The sequence below is a fragment of the Eretmochelys imbricata genome, chromosome 2, assembly GCF_965152235.1.
Source record: "Eretmochelys imbricata isolate rEreImb1 chromosome 2, rEreImb1.hap1, whole genome shotgun sequence".
Lineage (NCBI taxonomy): Eukaryota > Metazoa > Chordata > Testudines > Cheloniidae > Eretmochelys > Eretmochelys imbricata.
In genome coordinates this window covers 241,778,472-241,796,593 of record NC_135573.1, presented here as the reverse complement: position 1 = coordinate 241,796,593, position 18,122 = coordinate 241,778,472, and the positions used below count along the sequence as shown (strand labels likewise).

General features: G+C 38.5%; 1 protein-coding gene across 7 annotated transcripts in view; it reads left to right on the top strand.

The window, feature by feature from the left end:
- Positions 1-18,122, top strand: part of PARD3 (par-3 family cell polarity regulator) — a 652,516-nt gene that overhangs the window by 60,655 nt on the left and 573,739 nt on the right. For all 7 annotated transcript variants that reach the window (XM_077808301.1, XM_077808302.1, XM_077808300.1 and 4 more), the window contains exon 2: positions 13,571-13,672. In XM_077808301.1, the coding sequence (XP_077664427.1) occupies positions 13,571-13,672 (102 nt within the window). The remainder of the gene's footprint in view (positions 1-13,570; positions 13,673-18,122) is intronic.

The following is an 18,122-nucleotide window of genomic DNA, read 5'->3' as shown; positions in this document are numbered from 1 at the left end:
GAGATGTACTCTTACTAAAGATATGTAGGGCAGCTACTTGGAGGTATTTGCATACATTTACAAGACATTATGCCCTTATACAGTCAGCAACAGTTGAACAGTGTGGACAGCACACTTTTTGACTAATGCTTATTAATCTCCCACATGTGAAATACACATATAGACCATCACTTAAAGAAGAAGTGGAGGTTACATACTTCTATGTGGAGGCTTTGAGATGTGTGGTCTCTGTCTGTATTTCACTGCCTGCCCTCTGTCCCCTCTGCTGCTGATTCGTTACAGGGAAACTGGAGAGGCATTTGTTCATACTGCCCTCTGTGCCCTCGGTTGGGAGCACAAGGAGTGCTACAGCGCATGTGTGGGCCAGCGGATGGTGCCTGCAAGAAATTCTAGACTCAGATGCATGGTGTGCGTGCGTATCCCATGTGTGGAATACGGATAGGGACAAAACGTCTCAAAGAACTTCTAGTTACAGGTAGGTAACCTCTGTTTTCCCTCATGAATCAGATACTGTATGCACTTTCCTTCCATGTGGTTCAGGCATGTGTCTTTACATAAGTAAGTTTCATCCTCCAGATGTTGAATTTGAAGATTCCAATACAGCAATAATAACAATGGAATAATTATAATGGGTAATGATATTTCATTATTTAGTAGTTTCTTAGTTTATAGTAGTTGCTGGAAGTGAAACACTGTATCTTCTGTAGTATCTACAGTAATATTTGCCATCTTTAATGTTCATAGTCTGTATCTGTCTTTCAAGAAGGTAATCACTGTTTTGTGTCAAATGCCATCGAATTAAATGACCTAATCCTATCCAGCCAAGGGGAACAGATCGATACTCATTCTGCTGCATGTTTCTGTGTTATCTGATACCATTGACCACCAAATGCAAATCCTGCCTCTGAGAAATCTCAGGGGTGAATAGAAACATTCTGAAGTGGCTCAGCTATTTCCTATCATGCTGAACTGGAGAGTCACTTCTAGGGCCCTCACTTTGAGTCTTCCAAATTCATTGTTCTCCCATGTGTTGTTCAACATTTAGATGATGTAATTGGAAGAGCTGGTGAGACAATATGGGCTGAATTTCCAGCAGTACACAGATGATACCCAGCTTCACATTTCCTTTATACCAAATATAAAGAGCACTATCTTCCTGGATGAAGAACTAGTGAAATCTTGAACCCAGGCAAGACCATGATGATGGTAAGAAAGAGGAAAGTACTTTGAAGAACTTGCCTCCTCTTACCTTCCGGCCCTGCCGATCTCCCAAGTTAAGGGCATCTGCATTAGATTGTTTCTATGCACAAATGGGGTATGTTTTTGCCACAATAGCACTGAGGAATCCAAGAGCACTAAGACAGAAGACTTAGAACAATCGTCTAATTAATTTTATTCATGGCCACTTTATAACCATTTATTCTGGTTAACATTATCCTTTACCTTAAATAGGTCGTCTTTCTCCTTGATATTTTTATAGAGAGCAATCATATCCCCTTTGTCTTGTGTTATGCTAGGCCAATGGAGCCCAAGTTTTTATTCTCCACTTAGAAAACAGGCTCTCTGTTCCCCAACCATCCTATTAGCTATTCTCTGCACCTGTTCCAATTTGAGTTCTTCTCTCTTGAGCATGGGTGACCAGAATTATACTTAGTATTGCGGATACCTTGTATAAAGCCATGAATACTTGAGAGATTGCCTCTCTCTCCATGCGCATGACTTTCCATGGTAGATAGTTCTCACTGGAATAATGAAACTGCTGATAAGAATGGGGAAGCTTGTAAATGCAAGAGACAAAAGAGCTGAATCTAGACGTGGAACTCACTCCCACAAGAGAAGAGGATGGCTACGGATCTCATCACTTTCAATGCCAAACCTATTTTTTTCCAACTTAGTTTCCTTCTATAAAGTCTGCACATGCACACCTATAAGTATATGTTTGTTACTACGATAACTTCAGATACTCTTGGTAATGGGACATGTGCCATGGATGGGATGGAATCTATATTTCTGTGCAATTATTTGTAATGTTTATTACAGAAGGACAGAGAAATCTTTTCAGGTGACTTTCCTTTCAAGTACTTTTGTGGGGGGAGGAAGGAAGGAAATCATTCCTACCTTAGTCAGGGTTTTAGTCCAGTTGGAGTTGTTAAGAAGGTTTGGCATGAGCAGTGAGCCAGCAGGAACTGACCACAGTGGAATTAATCCTTAGTAAGAACTGCCATCTTGTTTCTGTCTGGGAAGGATGGGAAAATAAGGGGCTGTGTGTGTGTGTGTGTCTGTCTAGTTTTTTAGAGCAGAAATTACTGCACTAAATTTTTTTCTCAAGTGTTTGAAAAAAAACCGTTTGTCACTTTCCTAAACAAAACATAACACAACCTTCCAAGATTTAAATTAAGATAATATTAGTATTCATGGTAAGTACAATGTGTCAACCTTTTCCCCCAGCAAAGCTTCCTGCTTTACCCTTCGTTACCAAATTTGTGGCCATGAAAAACGCATTACGGACTGTGAAATTTGGTCTCTTTCCCCACTCCACCCATGAAATCTGGTCTTGTGTACTTTTATCCTGTACTATATAGATTTAACGGGGAAAACCAATGTTTCTCAAATTGGGGGCCCTGACCCAAAAGGGAGTTTCGGGGGTGGGGAGGGTGTTACAGTATTGCAACTCTTACTTCTGCACTGCCTTCAGAGCTGGGTTGCCGGAGAGTGGTGGCTCTTGGTAGCAGTACCGCAATCCCTCTACAATAACCTTGTGACCCCCCCCCCCCCCAACATCTTTTTTGGCTCAGGACCCGTACAGTTACAACACAGTGAAATTTTAGCCCTGGAGGGGGGGGAGGGAAGGAATCTATCTAAGTTACGCAACTTCAGCTATGTGAATAACATAGCTGAAGTCGATGTAGTTAGACTTACCAGGGTGTCTTCACCACAGTGAGTTGACTGCTGCCGCTCCCCCATTGACTCCGCCTGCGCCTCTTGCCACAGTGGAGTACAGGAGTCGACAGGAGAGTGCTCGGGGATCGATATATCGCATCTAGACTAGATGCAATAATTGATCCCTGCTGGATCGATTGCTGCCCGCCAATCCGGCTGGTAGTGTAGACGTGCCCTTAGATTTTAAATAGCTGAAATAATGAAAGTTACAATTTTTAAAATCCTATTTGGCTTGGTGGCTTTCTCAGAGATAGTAATAGCATGTTCTGGGATGTTTGTATAGGTGGAAGGAGACCAGAAACATTGTAACGTTTCAGACTTTCTTAGATTCCTAGTTCGCTATGTGGCAGTAGCACTTCCTAGTGGTTTTAGATGGTTCTGTATAAAAAAATCACATTGTTCCTCGTGGCTGAGATTTGTATGCTGTGAAAATAGTTGTTAATACTACTACTTAGTTTTTTCTATGTTTTGTCCTTAGAACTCAAAGTGCTTTGGGGTGCACCCCTGCCCTGAGCCCCCTGCTGCACCCTGCACCAATTCTGCACCGCGCCACACCCTGCACCCCTCTGGTACCCCAACCCCCTGCCCTGACCCTCCTCTTGCACCACAATCCCCTGCCCTGAGCCCCCCCTCTTACACCCCACGCCCCCTCCCGCACTCCACACTCCCTCCCACACCCCAACCCCCTGCTTCAGCCCTATATTCATGGCCCTGCATGCAATTTCCCCATCCAGATGTGGCCCTCAGGCCGAAAAGTTTGCCCAGCCCTGCCTTATCCACTCAACTGTACACCCCATAAAAAGGAATGGATGCAAATCCAAAGCTCCAAGTCAGACTGAGAGAACTCTGTACAATTTTGCATGAGGGATGGTCTGTACTTTTAGTTAATGCTGTTGGGTGGGAAATAAGAATGTATTCCGGTGTTGATCCCAAGTGAACAAGAGAAGAAGTTTAAGAAATCATTCATTGTGTGGACTCTGTCTTCTACACAAGAGCGAGTAGGTTTATATATTTATATTATATATATATATCAAATATTATATATTTGATAGTCTGTAAAAGTTAGACATCATGCCTTAATGCCCTTTACCAGCCAAAGTAAACTTAGCATTTTAAATTAGGACTCCTTGCTATTAAAATGAGATCCAGGAATAGTCAGTTAATTGACCATGACAGCCCATTCAATTCAGTGGATTATGTTAGGTTTTTAGGCACAGATCTAGTTCTGAAATGGGCTAATGATCAATTTATGTTGTTTAACATGAGAAAATGAATAAGCACTAATTTTGTAATGAGCATTGAAACTGTCAGTGTAAAGTGAGAAATTAAAAAGAAATTTATTGTTACTATTGAAAGTGGGTATGGAGGGAAAATTACCTTTGCTTTCTGTTCCATAAATACCCTCTTCCCCTTCTGTGTTGGTTTTTAGAAATGTGACATAGCCCAGATATCCGAATTTCAACTTTGATGGCCTTTCATTATATGAAGTCATCACAGTGAAGTAGGAAAAGGGGTCAGATTCTTTGTCGAGAAAGAAAAGAAAATGCTCCACTGAGCGGAGCTTAGTATTAGAAATTTCTGCTATTCACTGGTGGTAGTGGGAAAAGTTATGTAGCCTCTGGTGTGTTCAAAAAAAAAAAAAAAAAAAAAAAGTACACCTATCAGTGTAAAAATAAAAGTTGCTGATCTGGCAAGGTGCCAGAGTTTCTTTAGGAGTTTCTTCTAAAGCCATGGAACTCAACTTTTTTCATCCACAATCTACAAAAATGCCCAGAAATTTATCCCACAATCCACCATATCCCCAAATCCAAAGGAAAATTTTTCTACTATTTTGTGGGTTGCAGATTGTAAAAGATGAAGGGGGTGAGATTTGGCTGATGCCATTGGAGTGAAAGGGTCTCTCCCACCTCTTCGCTTTCCCCTGTGTTTGTGCAGTGCTTAGCTCCAATGGTTGAGAGGATTTGCTCCATAGGTCCTTGAAGCTCCCCACTTCCCTTGTTTTGGAGCCAAATGCTGAATGAGACCGGAGAGAGATGGAGTAAGGAGCAGTTCTAGGATTGGGAGGTCAGAGGGAGGGGTAGAATCAGTAGTAGGAAAAGGGGAAGTCAGCGAGCTGGACTTTCCTGCCCTGGAGCAGGACACTCACAGGGTCCTGGTGGCCCAGGGATTTTAGAGAGGTCACAGCTGCCAGCTCATGTAACAGGTCTCCTCACACCACCATGTGAGAATGGCTATTCTTTGATGTGCGGGAGCACCTTGAACTCCCATTAAAGTTCCCTATCTTGTAGATTTAGGTCTTCAGAGAGCAGTTGAGCGTGCTTATATTGAAATAGCTATTTCTGCATGCTTACACAGGATACCGTACAATTTCTTTGCCTTTAAAACTTTTTCTTCCTGCAGCTGAAATATTTGTTGCACAGTGGGTCTTATTTGGAATTCCAGAAGAGATATGAAGTGAATTAAATGTGATTTGAACGATAATATTTGTGCTTGCTAGGTTATTGGGCTGTGGAACATATTTAGAATCCATCTTATATTAAAAGCTGTTTGCTGCTTTTCTTTGGCACCTGAAAGTTTTTTCTGAAAGTTCCCTGCTGTAGAACAGAGGTAGACATGGAAATGAATAAATGTATTGGCAAATTTTCAGATGTAATCCATTTTGTAAATTAACCATTTTCATTTCAGCCTGTTACCGTTCTCCAATGTTTGTGGTTTGTTTTGTGCTATGTTGTTGAACAGAGAGTTCTGGTACACACCCCAGGCTGATTATTTTGTGTTTTTAATGTATGTACGCTTTTGCCATAAAAGCTTTATCTATTGTGAAAATATTCAGGAAGAGTGCAGATAACAGCACCGTATGTAATGTACTCTTACGTTCCAGACAATTTTAAACACATACAAGAAAAATGTGCTTGCATTTACTATTTGAAGTATTGTAAAGGTAAAGCAATCATTAATAGAATTGGAAATTGGAAACCTCTAAAACATACTAACTCTTTTTGAAGTTGTATATAAGAAACCCCCCAATAATTTCAGACAAGAATTACTTGATGTAAGGACATTTAATATTAAAAATGTCACACTTCTATAAGGGTGGTCTTGACAACACACACAAACTCTAATGGCTTTATTTGAATAAATGACATCTAATTTTGGGTGCCTCCAATTTTAGAAATTTTCAATCTGCTTTTTAGAAATTTTGAGTAGCTGCCATTGATTTCAGTTTGATAAATAGATGCTTCTTGCCTTGGAAAACCAGTCACCCACATTAAAGGTTACATTTGAAAGTTTGTTCCCAGTTGGTGTTGATCTGAAAGCATGGAGTCAATGTACCTACATCTTAAAAGGATCTAGTTTAGTTTGTTTCCAGATAAATAAGCTAACAATTGTAGTGGCTGCTGATAGGGCTGCTGCCAGCTCTGAGATGGAGGAGTCAGTAGGCATGGGTTCCTTGGAATCTCTCTTAGTGAGTGAGCAGTAATGCAAATGGTGCTCTCTGCTGGCCACTTCAGACGTTTTAACAACCAGGCATTTTGTTTTAGTTACACGAATATACTATGGCATATACCTCTGGATGTATTGGAAGGAACAGTATGTTGATGTCATGACCAGATACTGCAGCAATGAGCATCATATGAAAAACTAATAAGTAGATTAATAAAGGGAAGACTGAGATTAGATTGTTTTTTAAAACTTGTGCGTGTTGTGAATGTCACAAAATAAAATGCTCTAAACAGGGAGGTCTTCACTACTCACCAGATCAACCCCCCCTCCCCACCAGTGTAGATCAGGGCTTAGGAAACTTATTTCTGTTGTCCCAACACAGGTATCAATTTGTGAACTGAGAAACTGCAATTGGCTTCCTCTTGAATAGGTTGAATTAAAATATGACAGAAAACAAACAGTTTTACAGTAACTTTCCTTCATGATTTAGAATCTCCTTTGTACTCTTTTGGAAAGGATAGACTTATGAAAACAGAGTACATAAAATATTTAGATCTAAAGGAGTAGGAAATCACCTTCTATGCTATTAACAGACATAATTTCCATTGCTTTTCCCTATATAGTCTATCCTCTGCATATGGTTCTTCTTTCCATTATCTGGGAGAGTACAATCATAAAATAGTAAAAGGTTACTTACAGTGATGGCTTTCTCAGTTTATCCTGAGTATGTCTTATTTTTCTATGTAATTGCTGTGGAATAAACAAAATGTAAACCACTTACTAGGTTTGTTGGACAACCTGTTCTTGGGTTCACTTTCTAGGTGAATGTTCACTTAACAGAATATGTATCTTCTTTAATTACAGAAAACTCTGGGGTGGAAAGTGAAGTGTTTACAAATGTCAAATTTAAGTAATTTTCAGAGCACAGCCAGGTAGAATATGTAAGTGGGTGGTGTACCCAGGAAATAGGAGGACTGACTTGCTTAGACTTGAGGAGTGTGATGCAATGATTACATGAATGTATTATTGTAGTGAATTTCAAGTTTAGCATTACCTATGCCCTTGAATTGAATGAAGTGAACTGGCCAGTTCTGCACATTGTTCGAACTATGCTAAAACCATACACATAGCTTTTACAAAATAATTGTGCCTTACTGATTTACCCTTCCCAAAAGAACTAAATTGTTCTAGAGCAGTGTAATTTAACCTCTTGCTGTAGTAAAATGCAACTTGATAGCTATTGTGCTGAAAACTTAAAAAGTTCGTTGAACTTTGAGGTTAGCATCAACAAGTAAGTGAATATAATTGCCAAAATTCTAAAAATCCTAGTTCTGAGTAGCTAAGTAGGAATTTTAAAAGCTTAATTCTACTTCAAAAAGTGAAATTCAAACTGTCACCAAAATGTTATTGTCCTGAGTAGCCATCTGTGTAAAATTGTAATGGACTCTAAGTAGATATTGCTATAAAAATATTTTCCTGAGAATTTCTTAAACAATTTTCTCAATACCATTTTAAAATATATTTAGTTCTTGGCATTTGTCCATTTTAAAAAGTGGCATTTCGACTTAAGATTCCATGTATTTGCATCTTCGCTGTTTTTCAATTTTTTTTAAAAGGGAGTATTTGGTCTTCGTCTTGCAGCAGGACAGCTTTGAATCATAATCTTTTATGGATGTATTTTTTTATACACAGCAAAAATTGTGACACAGCCTGATAGACACACATCAGATGTCTGTATAAGTTCAGAATAGGGCACCCTGAGAATTTTTATTGCAGAATTTAGAGTTTAGTCTAGTGCAGGGTTTCTCAAACTTCATTGCACTGCGACCCCCGTCTGACAAACAAAATTACTACACGACCCCGGGAAGGGGGACCAAAGCCCAAGCCGCACCATCCTGGCCGGGGGGGGGAAAGCCCAAGCCCAAGCACTGCTCCCCTGAGGGGCACCAAAGCTTGAGGGCTTCAGCCCTGGGCAGTGGGGCTCAGACTTTGGCTTTCGCCCCAAACCTCAGCAAGTCTAATGCCAGCCCCGGTGGCCCCATTAAAATGGGATCATGACCCACAGTTTGAGAACCACTTGTCTGGTGTCTTTTGAAGGTAGTAAATACTATGGATGGGCTCAAGCCACATAATGTATAGCCTAGTTTTGAATATTTTCAAAGCTGAGGTTTTTGGACAAGTTGTTTGTTTGTTCTGCTGTATAGTATAGTTAGAAACCATTGCCAAAGTTTGGACTCAGTTCTGGGTCTGGATTTCAGTTACTCACAAAGTTCAGTGGTGGTAGAATCTTGTGTTTTCATTTGGCTGTATCTATTTCTAGAAACTAAAGTCTTTTCCATTGCTCAAAAGGCATGTAGATAAACACTGTAAAATGTGGAGTAATCACAGGGAGCAAAGGGGACTTGAGAAATGACACTCTCAACATGGTATAGAGGAAACTTAAATGAAAAGGTTTATTGTTGTTTCATATTTACTTAGCAGGTCTTGTCTGTGTAGGCTCTTGCCAAACTCGTTTTAGGTATTTCTTGTCTAGTCTTGCTGACCTACTATTTTGTGTTAGTGGCTTGTCAAACCGGAAGAGCCACAACAGATGCAGCTCAGGTTTTGTGGAGTAAACTGTAAAATATATGTGGTGCATGAAATTAAGTTTTTTCTTTGACATTTCTCACAGAAGAGAAAAGCACCTTTTAAAAAACGAAATACTTGCTAATTGGTGGAAGAATGCAGCTTGTATCTAAACTATGTTTTTACTGTAGATTGGGCATATGATGTAGCATAAGGGCAGCAGTTGTGTTTCTGAAGTTGTCCTTCCATTATTGATCCTGTGATTTTGTGTGTTTGCTACGTTGCCCTTTTATTGACATTGAATGGAGTGGAACTTTGGCGTGCACACTGTCTGAAAACAGGATAAAGATCCAGAAATACCAGAGTTCGGCTTAATGCTGACTGTCCTTGTGGATTTAGCTACCCTTGTATCTGTACCCTATCTATAATAGCCCCATTTTACAGACAGGAAACAGAGGCTAGGGAGGTTAAGCTATTTAGCCTAGAACAGTTAGGGTTCAGATGATGGGGTTGAAGAGGCAGGTTGGTTCTTGTTCCCTGTAAACTAGTTCTTTCTCATTTCCAGATGGTGATAAAGTTGGGCTTATATCTCAAATCCTAGTTAAGTCTTTGAGCTGGGGTAATGAGTCACTGTAATAAGTGACTTGTTTTGAAGTGTAAACCTTATTGTAGTCTGTCAATTCTGTCAAGTCTTAAAAACCCAGCTGTATGTATTTGATCATTTGACAGTGTTTGTTTCAGATACCGGAGGTAGAGGTGCTTTACATAATGGGGTGTGAGATGAAAAACTAAGTCTTCCCTACTATTCACTGGTTTGAAAGTTGAGTTTACAATGGCATGTTTTCTTTGGACTATGTTCTAGAGCTTTCCATGAGGACCGTTGGGACAATGTGTATAAACTGATAGCTTTGCCTTATCTCTTTATAAACAGTGAAACATTAAATGCTCAAATTAAACAAAAGCATACATGATTACCCTCTTTGGTATAATCACTTCCGGGTGTATATGCCCCAGAAGGTCCAATAGCAACTTGGAATGTTTTTTCGTAAAGTAATTTCAGAGAAGAATTTAAAACAAACTTGAGCTCTCCTGTTTACTGTAGAATTTTCGATATATAGACGAATTACATAGGAATGAAGTGTTTTTGTCTCCTTTCACAAACAAAAGGCAAACTCTCTCTCTCTCTCTCTCACACTCTCACACACACACACACAAATCTTGTCTAAAATCTGTCCATTAAGTTTTATACGTGTACACAATTTTAGCTAAATCTTGGTGCACTTGGCTGATATTAAAAGCTTTCCTGATTTGGGTCTACTCAGTAGCTAAAATGTAGGTTGTATATGGAAACAGCCCCATAACTTGGTATTGCCTTGCCAAAGGGGGGGTTGAGCTAGGGAGGAGAGAACGCTGCCTTTTGTAATGTTTCTCTAAACAGAAAGTGTTAAGTTCATTTTTGCAAGTGTAAAAATTGTGTTTCTGGTATGTTTATGATGTTATCTGAAACTGCTGATATTTTCTGATTAAACAGCTATAAAAATGATGCCAGTATTGTCTTAAGCCCTGTACCTCACCGTAGCCATGTAGTATCTTGAGCTAGTACTTGTAGAAAACTTCTTGTATAAATGATGATGTCACTAGGGCAATTACAATAAGGGGAAACTGTGTGTTAGGTAAATTAGGGCTTGTTTAAACTGGCACTTGACAGCGCTGCAACTTTGTCGCTCAGGGGGTGGGAAAAAACACCCCCTAGTGCCGCAAGTTTCAGTGCTGTAAAGTGCCAGTGTAGACAGTGCACTAGCACTGGGAGCTACGCCCCTTGTGGAGTGGGTTTTTTTTTTTTTTTTTTTTTGAGTGCATGGGGAGCTTGGTGGGCGGCAGGGAAGAACCCTGCGGGCCGCTTGTTTGAGACTCCTTGCATAAATGAGAAGAGTAAAAATCTCTAGGCAACTTAATCCCTCCCAAATCATTAAAGCCTATAAACTCAGAACTGGTTTTCCATTCATTTCCAGTGATACTAAAGCCAATGTGTGTATGAGAAGATGCCTAAAATGAACAGGGCAGTTTCATAGGGGTGTCATTTGACTAAACCAGTCACTTAAAACAAAAATCGAGAGGAAAAAGAAACATTACTTTTCCCTCTGACTTTCATTACGTATGATTGCTCTGCTTTCCATGCAGTTTCTCCCAAGGTTTAACAATAGCAATGAATTTATGGGAATTGAGGGCTATGACCTCCCTTTCCATCCTAAGTCCTAAGATTCTTAAAAAGAAAAGGAGGACTTGTGGCACCTTAGAGACTAACCAATTTATTTGAGCATAAGCTTTTGTGAGCTACAGCTCACTTCATCGGATTCTTAGGCATTCACATGAGAGATGCTGCATGGAAGGCAAAACTAACATAGTTAGAGAGCCAAGGAAGTATAGATCTTTTAAATTTAGGTTATATCTGTTCAAAGTACCCCTTTCCCTATGGCAGTGGCAGCAGCGGTATGAAACCAAGGCCGATGCATGTTGTGTTTGTGCTGCTGTAAACAGGGTTGCCATGGGGTGTAAAATACTACTAGGCATGAGGGCAGCCTAGATTGTGTTACTAATAAAGTTCTTTATAGGCTTTTGGGGTGGCAAAGGAAGGGACAGGAGGTGTAGACAAAGAAAGGGAAAGTGGGGTAGGGCAATGGAGACCTAGAGGACAAAGAAGGATGGAAATCAATACGTAGCAGCAAAGGAAAAGAGAAGTGGAGGTGTAACCGGGAGGGTGGGGGCTGTTTTCCAGTAAAAGCATTTACTTCATAGCATTTTTTTCTACTATGTAAGAAAAAACTCCCCTCAAATATTTTGGCACCACACCATGTTAAAACGGGATATACTGGTGGGGATGGCATTCCTGTCTCCCCAACTCCAGTCCTTCACCTACAAAAATGAGAAGAAAGCCCTTCTTCCAAGAGCTCTACCTCCCACACATCAGTGATTTTTGCTTTGTACCTTTCTCCCTGTTGGTAGCATGTAGCTTTGAGTTTGAAAAACTGGTAACTTGAACTCTAGTAGTTTACGTTGCCTACAAGGTATTAAAAGTTAAAGTGAGAGTTAATGGTAATTCATAATTTTAATTATTCAGAAATCCAAATGGGAAATTGAGATAATGTGACTGAGGATAAGTCCTTTTGAAACGCCAGATGCTCCAGCAATTAACTTGAAAATCAGCCTCTGTTTAAAAAATTCCACAGTATCCCTGATCTCAGTCAGTCAGAAACTGTGTAATACATGCTCTTGATGTCAGATCCATGCACAACAGATTTGTGACCCACTGCCTAGGAATGTTATCGTTGTTTGTTCCTTTGTTCAGCACCAACAGTGCCCTTGGCGTGGCCAAGATACAACCAAGAGACAGCCCCAACCTCGAAGACCTTACAATCTGATTAAGCCAGATGCAGAGCAGACGTTATGACTGGGAAACCCAGAGCTATTAAAACTTTTTGAGAGGTTTTGGTGAAAACATATGCTTTGTTTCCTTCATTTAAGTGGTGGGTGAACCAGAGGAATTTCGAGATGTGTTCATAAAATATTTAGTCCATTCCTATTATAAGGCATGCAGGCCACGATTTTCAAGCTTTCGGTGGCCCATCTTCAGACCCCTTTTAAGTGTTGCATGTTTAAAAGATGGGTGGTCAGTACTTTCTGAAAATCAGGCCTCTTTAAGGTGCAATAGATTGGGCCCCCCAAAATTGTGGCACCCAAACTCATTACTTAGTTTTGAAAACTCTGGCCACCATATGAAATTTATTGACTTTGTCCTAATGTTAGACATTGAACAACAGCTCAGTGTTGTCATTGTGGCATGGGTGGGCTAGCTAAGATGCAAAGAAGAGATATGTATTATGTCATGTCCAGCCTTCTGTGGCCATAATAGGACTTTTCACTATAAAAATGATCTCTCTTGGAAATAACAAATGTAGTAACCCAGGCTCAATACAGTAGATATCTGTAGGGAAATTGATGCAGTACCATTCTACTGATTGTGCTTGTATGGTACAAGGGTGGGGGAAGTTGTAGAATCCTATATCCCCATTTGTTGGTAAATTATGGTATCCTTCCTTCCAAATACAGAATGTATACAATATCTGAGACATACATGTCTTGTATTGCAATAATATGTGAAAGAGCATTGTTGGAGATTGATGTGATGTTTCTGAAATGTTTTTTGATTAACCTTGTACTGGTGTATAGAGAGAGTTTCTGTTTATAGGGACCTGTTGTCCGAAGTGCTTTGACTATTTCAGTCTGAGGAGACATTTTTGAAAATTTTCTGTCACCTAAAAAAACCACCCTAAGACAGGGAAGTACTATCATGCCCCTTCCCACACTGGTGGTGTAAGGTGCTCAGATACTACAGTAATTGAGACCATAGAAATACTGATGCTATCAGAAAGAAGAATCTTTCACTTTACATAATTCACTTGTGTTAGAGGGTGAAAGGTTTTATGTACAGGACTTGAATCTGAATGGAAACTTCACCATTAACTTCAGTAAGTATAGAACTGGGCAAATTGACTGTTAGGGAAATATCTTTTTACCAATATATACTTGAAATATCTGATGGATCTTTTTTCTTTGCATACAGGATCCAAACTATTGGATACAAGTACATCGTCTGGAGCATGGGGATGGAGGAATCCTAGACCTTGATGACACTCTTTGTGACGTAGCTGACGACAAAGATAGAGTGAGTACAGACTGTTATTAAACATGCTCAGGGTTCATTGCCCATGAACACACCATGTTTCATATTTCTAGCGTGAACACTGAAGATGAGGTAGGAGAAAAAAGAGAAAGGATGGAGAAGGTGAGAGTCAAACAACGTGAAAGTAATTTTCCTGAGTTTTCTAATATTGGCGCTTTCACAAACATGCTAAGTACATAAGTGAAATTGAGCTGGAAATGTAATATGAAATAAGATTTAAATTAAGATGCTTTCATTATGCAATTTAAATAAAATTGGATTATGAAAGTGAGGATGAGAAGAGAGAGGAAATCCCTAAAAAACATATACAAGATTTTCCAGAATGTGTCTTAAATTAAGTATCTTAACTCCATGTTTAGGCACCTAAGTAAGTAGCCTAATTTTGGGCACTGAGCACCCCTGATTTCATTTTCAGAAGTCATTGATTTTATTGGGAGCTGCTGGGTACTCAGCGCTTGTGAAAATATTAGTCTGCTTATGTACATTCAGACTTTTGGGACCTATTTTTGAGAATTTCAGGCATGTAACGCATATTTGTTTTGTTTGTAGTCAGCTAGGCTATGTTTCACTTTAATACTGTCTTAAGTAATATAGTCAGATTGGATAAAATAGGCAACACTGACATTAATAAGCTGGGGAAGTTTTATGTAATGTGCTAAATATTGGCATTTCACTGCCAAGCTGTGCTTCTAGCAATTCTTACTGAAAATGTAATTCCACTGCACTGGAGCAACTGAGGACTGTGATTGAGCCTTCAGTCTAGAGGTATGATTCTCAGGGCCCTGCTCCTTTCACCACATGACACAGAATTGCCTTTGTGAGTAGCAACAGGCAATCTGAAAACCTTCTTGAAAATTACTCAAATGTAGAAATAGATACTGTCCTTAATATTTTGCTTGAGACTGAGTTTAATTGACTGGGTTATTTTAACAGCTGTACTAAGAGTTTAAAAATCAGGGAATCATGAGGTATGGACTCCTCAGTGTCTGAAATGCTAAGGTTACTCAAGTTCTATAAAGTAACAACATACAGTGTCTAGTTTTTAGAAATCTCCTCTATAAAAATAGTGCCCAGCTAAGAGATCATGACAAGTGGAGACCACGTAACATTACCATTTCATCCTAAAGCACTTCCTACTACCGCTTTGCTTAAAGGCCTCAGGTAGGACGACTATTATCGTCAACACTGGTTTTCTGTTAAACTTACTTGAGTCATGTACTCTTTACTCCTCTCCTTCCTAAGGGAGGAACCTAATATCTGGTTACTTAGTGATTTCTTTTTTTGACTCTAATTTGGCTTGCAGGCTTCCAGTGTGGGACTCTTCATACTGAAACTGTACGTAGGTGTTTTTATGTGCATGACTAATGGGGGAAAAAACTCTCGCTGACATTGAAATAATCAGTGCCATTATTACAACAGTATTCTCTTTCTGCTTAAGTGGATAAGATCCCTTTTAGATAATTGACTTACACCATTTCTGTAGGTTTGCCTAGTTTGTTTCCTCTGATTTAATAAAGGTGTCATTTCTGTCCTCACTTTCTACTCACTGCATATATCACTTAAATTTTATTTTTTAAAGAGCCTTGAGATGTTGATGTGAAGGATGAAACATAAACGTATGTTGTATGTAGGTTGTACTGTACTAGTTTATCCTTGAATTAATCATTCCAGCTTGACCTTCCCTTTTGATTGTTTTCAAGAACTGCAGTCATTAGTCACTAGGTTTTGATTACGTATCTTCTGATATTTTTACACCCCCTTTGAACACCAATGACTTTTCTAATTCTGTTTCAGTTTTGGGTTGTTAACTTCTTTCACATATAGCAAATATTTTAATTGTTTTATGTTTGTCAAACCTGATACAGAGCTCAGTATTGCAAGGAGCTGAGCATTATTGGCGCTCTAGCCAGGCAAGCACGTAAGTACATATTTAACTTTAGACGCCATGTGCTTAAGACTTTTTAAACAACCCATGTTTAAAGTTAAGCATGCACTTAAATTACCATTGAAGCCTGAGATTACTCATGTGCTTAAAGCTAAGTGCTGAAGTATTTTATTGAACTGGGGCCAGAATACTGAGCACCTTGCAGAATTGAGATCATAACATCTGTATGTTCTTTTTCAAGGAGGAGATATTCAAATGCACAAAGGACAGCGGAGTTGGTCAGTCATCCTCAGTGGCATTAATGCTACACATAGAAGTAATCTTTAAAATGGCAGCGTTGCATTTTTCTTAATTGTCCCCTGCTCCTGTAGTATCTAATTGTTACTCTAAAATTGCATATCTTCAGTTTATTAAGGGTCTAATTTTAACTAAGCAGCCATACATAAAAAACATTATACAGGTTTTTGTAAAGTCTATTATCTTGAAAAACTCTGCTACAGAGTATTTAACAATTCTAGTACAGAATATAAAACAATTAAGGACTGTACAGTCTTTTGGAACCTTAATTGTAAATACATTAAATGTTATGCAGGGGGCAGCTACTTTAGTAAAATAACATAAACTCCAGGAGTAATGGGGAGAATATTTGCTTCAGTTCCAGTGTCTACATGGAAAAATTGTTGTATGCTATAAATGCACATAAAGATCCTTATAGACAACAGCTGCTAAAAGTGGAATAAAAAAAGACATGTCCTTGTGACGGTTCCTTACCCATTAAATGTGGCTTGTTAGGACAGTCTTATTTTATCTTTTTCACTATCCCTCTTATCCCCTGGTTTCTTTTATACCTTAATAAAATGGAAAAGATTGGTGGTAGTGGACTCTCTCTGGAGTGATTTGAAATGTTAAAAACGACCCTGAATATATGCGGGGGAAAATATACTTTAGAATGTTAATTGTGTACTTAGGTTACTTTCTCTTTGAAACCACAACTTCTATGTTAGTGTTTTTAACATAAAAATAGAAACTGTAGGATTCAGTCTAATTTAGACAACAAATCAATTTGACATTCACATTAAACTGCATTACCATGATGATGAGAAAGTTAGCAATGTTGGAGACTTTTTATGGAGCTATATTTCTCAAGAGGGTACATTTTTTTTTTACAACTCTAAATTATTGAATTCATTTGCAGTTACTTTAGATTATCGCAAAATGCTGATAAGATATAAACTCTTGTTAGCCTATTCCTAATGTCATTTATGAAAAGTTGATTTATATTTTTAAATCTTTTATTGATGTGTAATAGAAAACTAGTATGTAACTTCTGCTCCTTGATGCAAGCAGATTAAATGATCATGCTTTGGATGGTTTTTAGTTTTTTTTTTTTTTTTCTTTCTTTCTTAAAACAACTTCAGTTTTGAACAGTTATGAGGGTACAGCCTCCTGAGAAAGGGGCATTAGGATATTTACCTGTTCAAGTAATCTGACTGGATGAATCCTAAATACTACTTAGTAAAACTAGTCATCGTATAACTATCCCTACATGAGATTAAAATTTAATACGGTATTCCATTAGATAATAAAACATTAATAGATGCACAAAAACCTGCTTCTTTCTGTGTAATAAGACACTCATTCGAAAGTTGCGAAGACATTCGGTTTCGTTAGTAGAAAAACATTGTATAATGGAAACATTGCTATTGAAAAATGTATTTTTTTTATATATCCATATGTAAACATTTTTCAATCGGAACAGTTTTTGGTTAGCGTTCAGAAAAATTGTTTGTCTGGAAGAAACAACAGAAATCTACTTATGACTGGAGGTATCCTATCCAAACCCAAAAGAGAGGCATATTTGGTATTATGAAATGTGATCAATTCAGATGATATTTTTCTGTGTACTAGGAAACTGTTTGAAATAGTTAATGTTTTTCAATATAAAGTGCATTGTTGGTTAAGTCTGTGAGGAATTAATCTTGACTGCAGTTAAATTTTCAGTATCTCAAAAGTTTTTTTTTCTTTCCCCCTTTGTTTTAAATAACCTTCAAAATAGTTTGAGTCCTTAGAGACACCAGTCTGGAAGGTAGGGCACTCAGACTTCCACACTATCAGTCACCAACTGAGTTAAGCAGCTTTTCTGTCTAGGCAGCCCTAATAAGGAGAACTGTGCAGAACTTTAGGCTTGGTATGTGATTGTACAAAATCAACACAACTTGATTGGCTGTATTTGCATTATTAACAGCACAAAGTGGGAATTCTCCAGATAGATTAATTTGAGTCCACAAAACAGTTTCTAAATTTATTTCCTTTGTGTAAAATTACAGTGCTATCATCTGTATAATTAATAATTTATTTAAATTGTATAGGTTTAGGGACTGATTGCTGTAGGGGGTTGTTATTCGAATGTAGAGTTTTTTCACCTGTAAATTATCATATCAAATTCTGTTCAGGTTAATAGGTTTCCAAAGAGCCATCAGATAATATTGTGCAAAATTCTCTGTGATCTCACTTGAATTCCTAATGGATATGCGTGCATATGAAAAA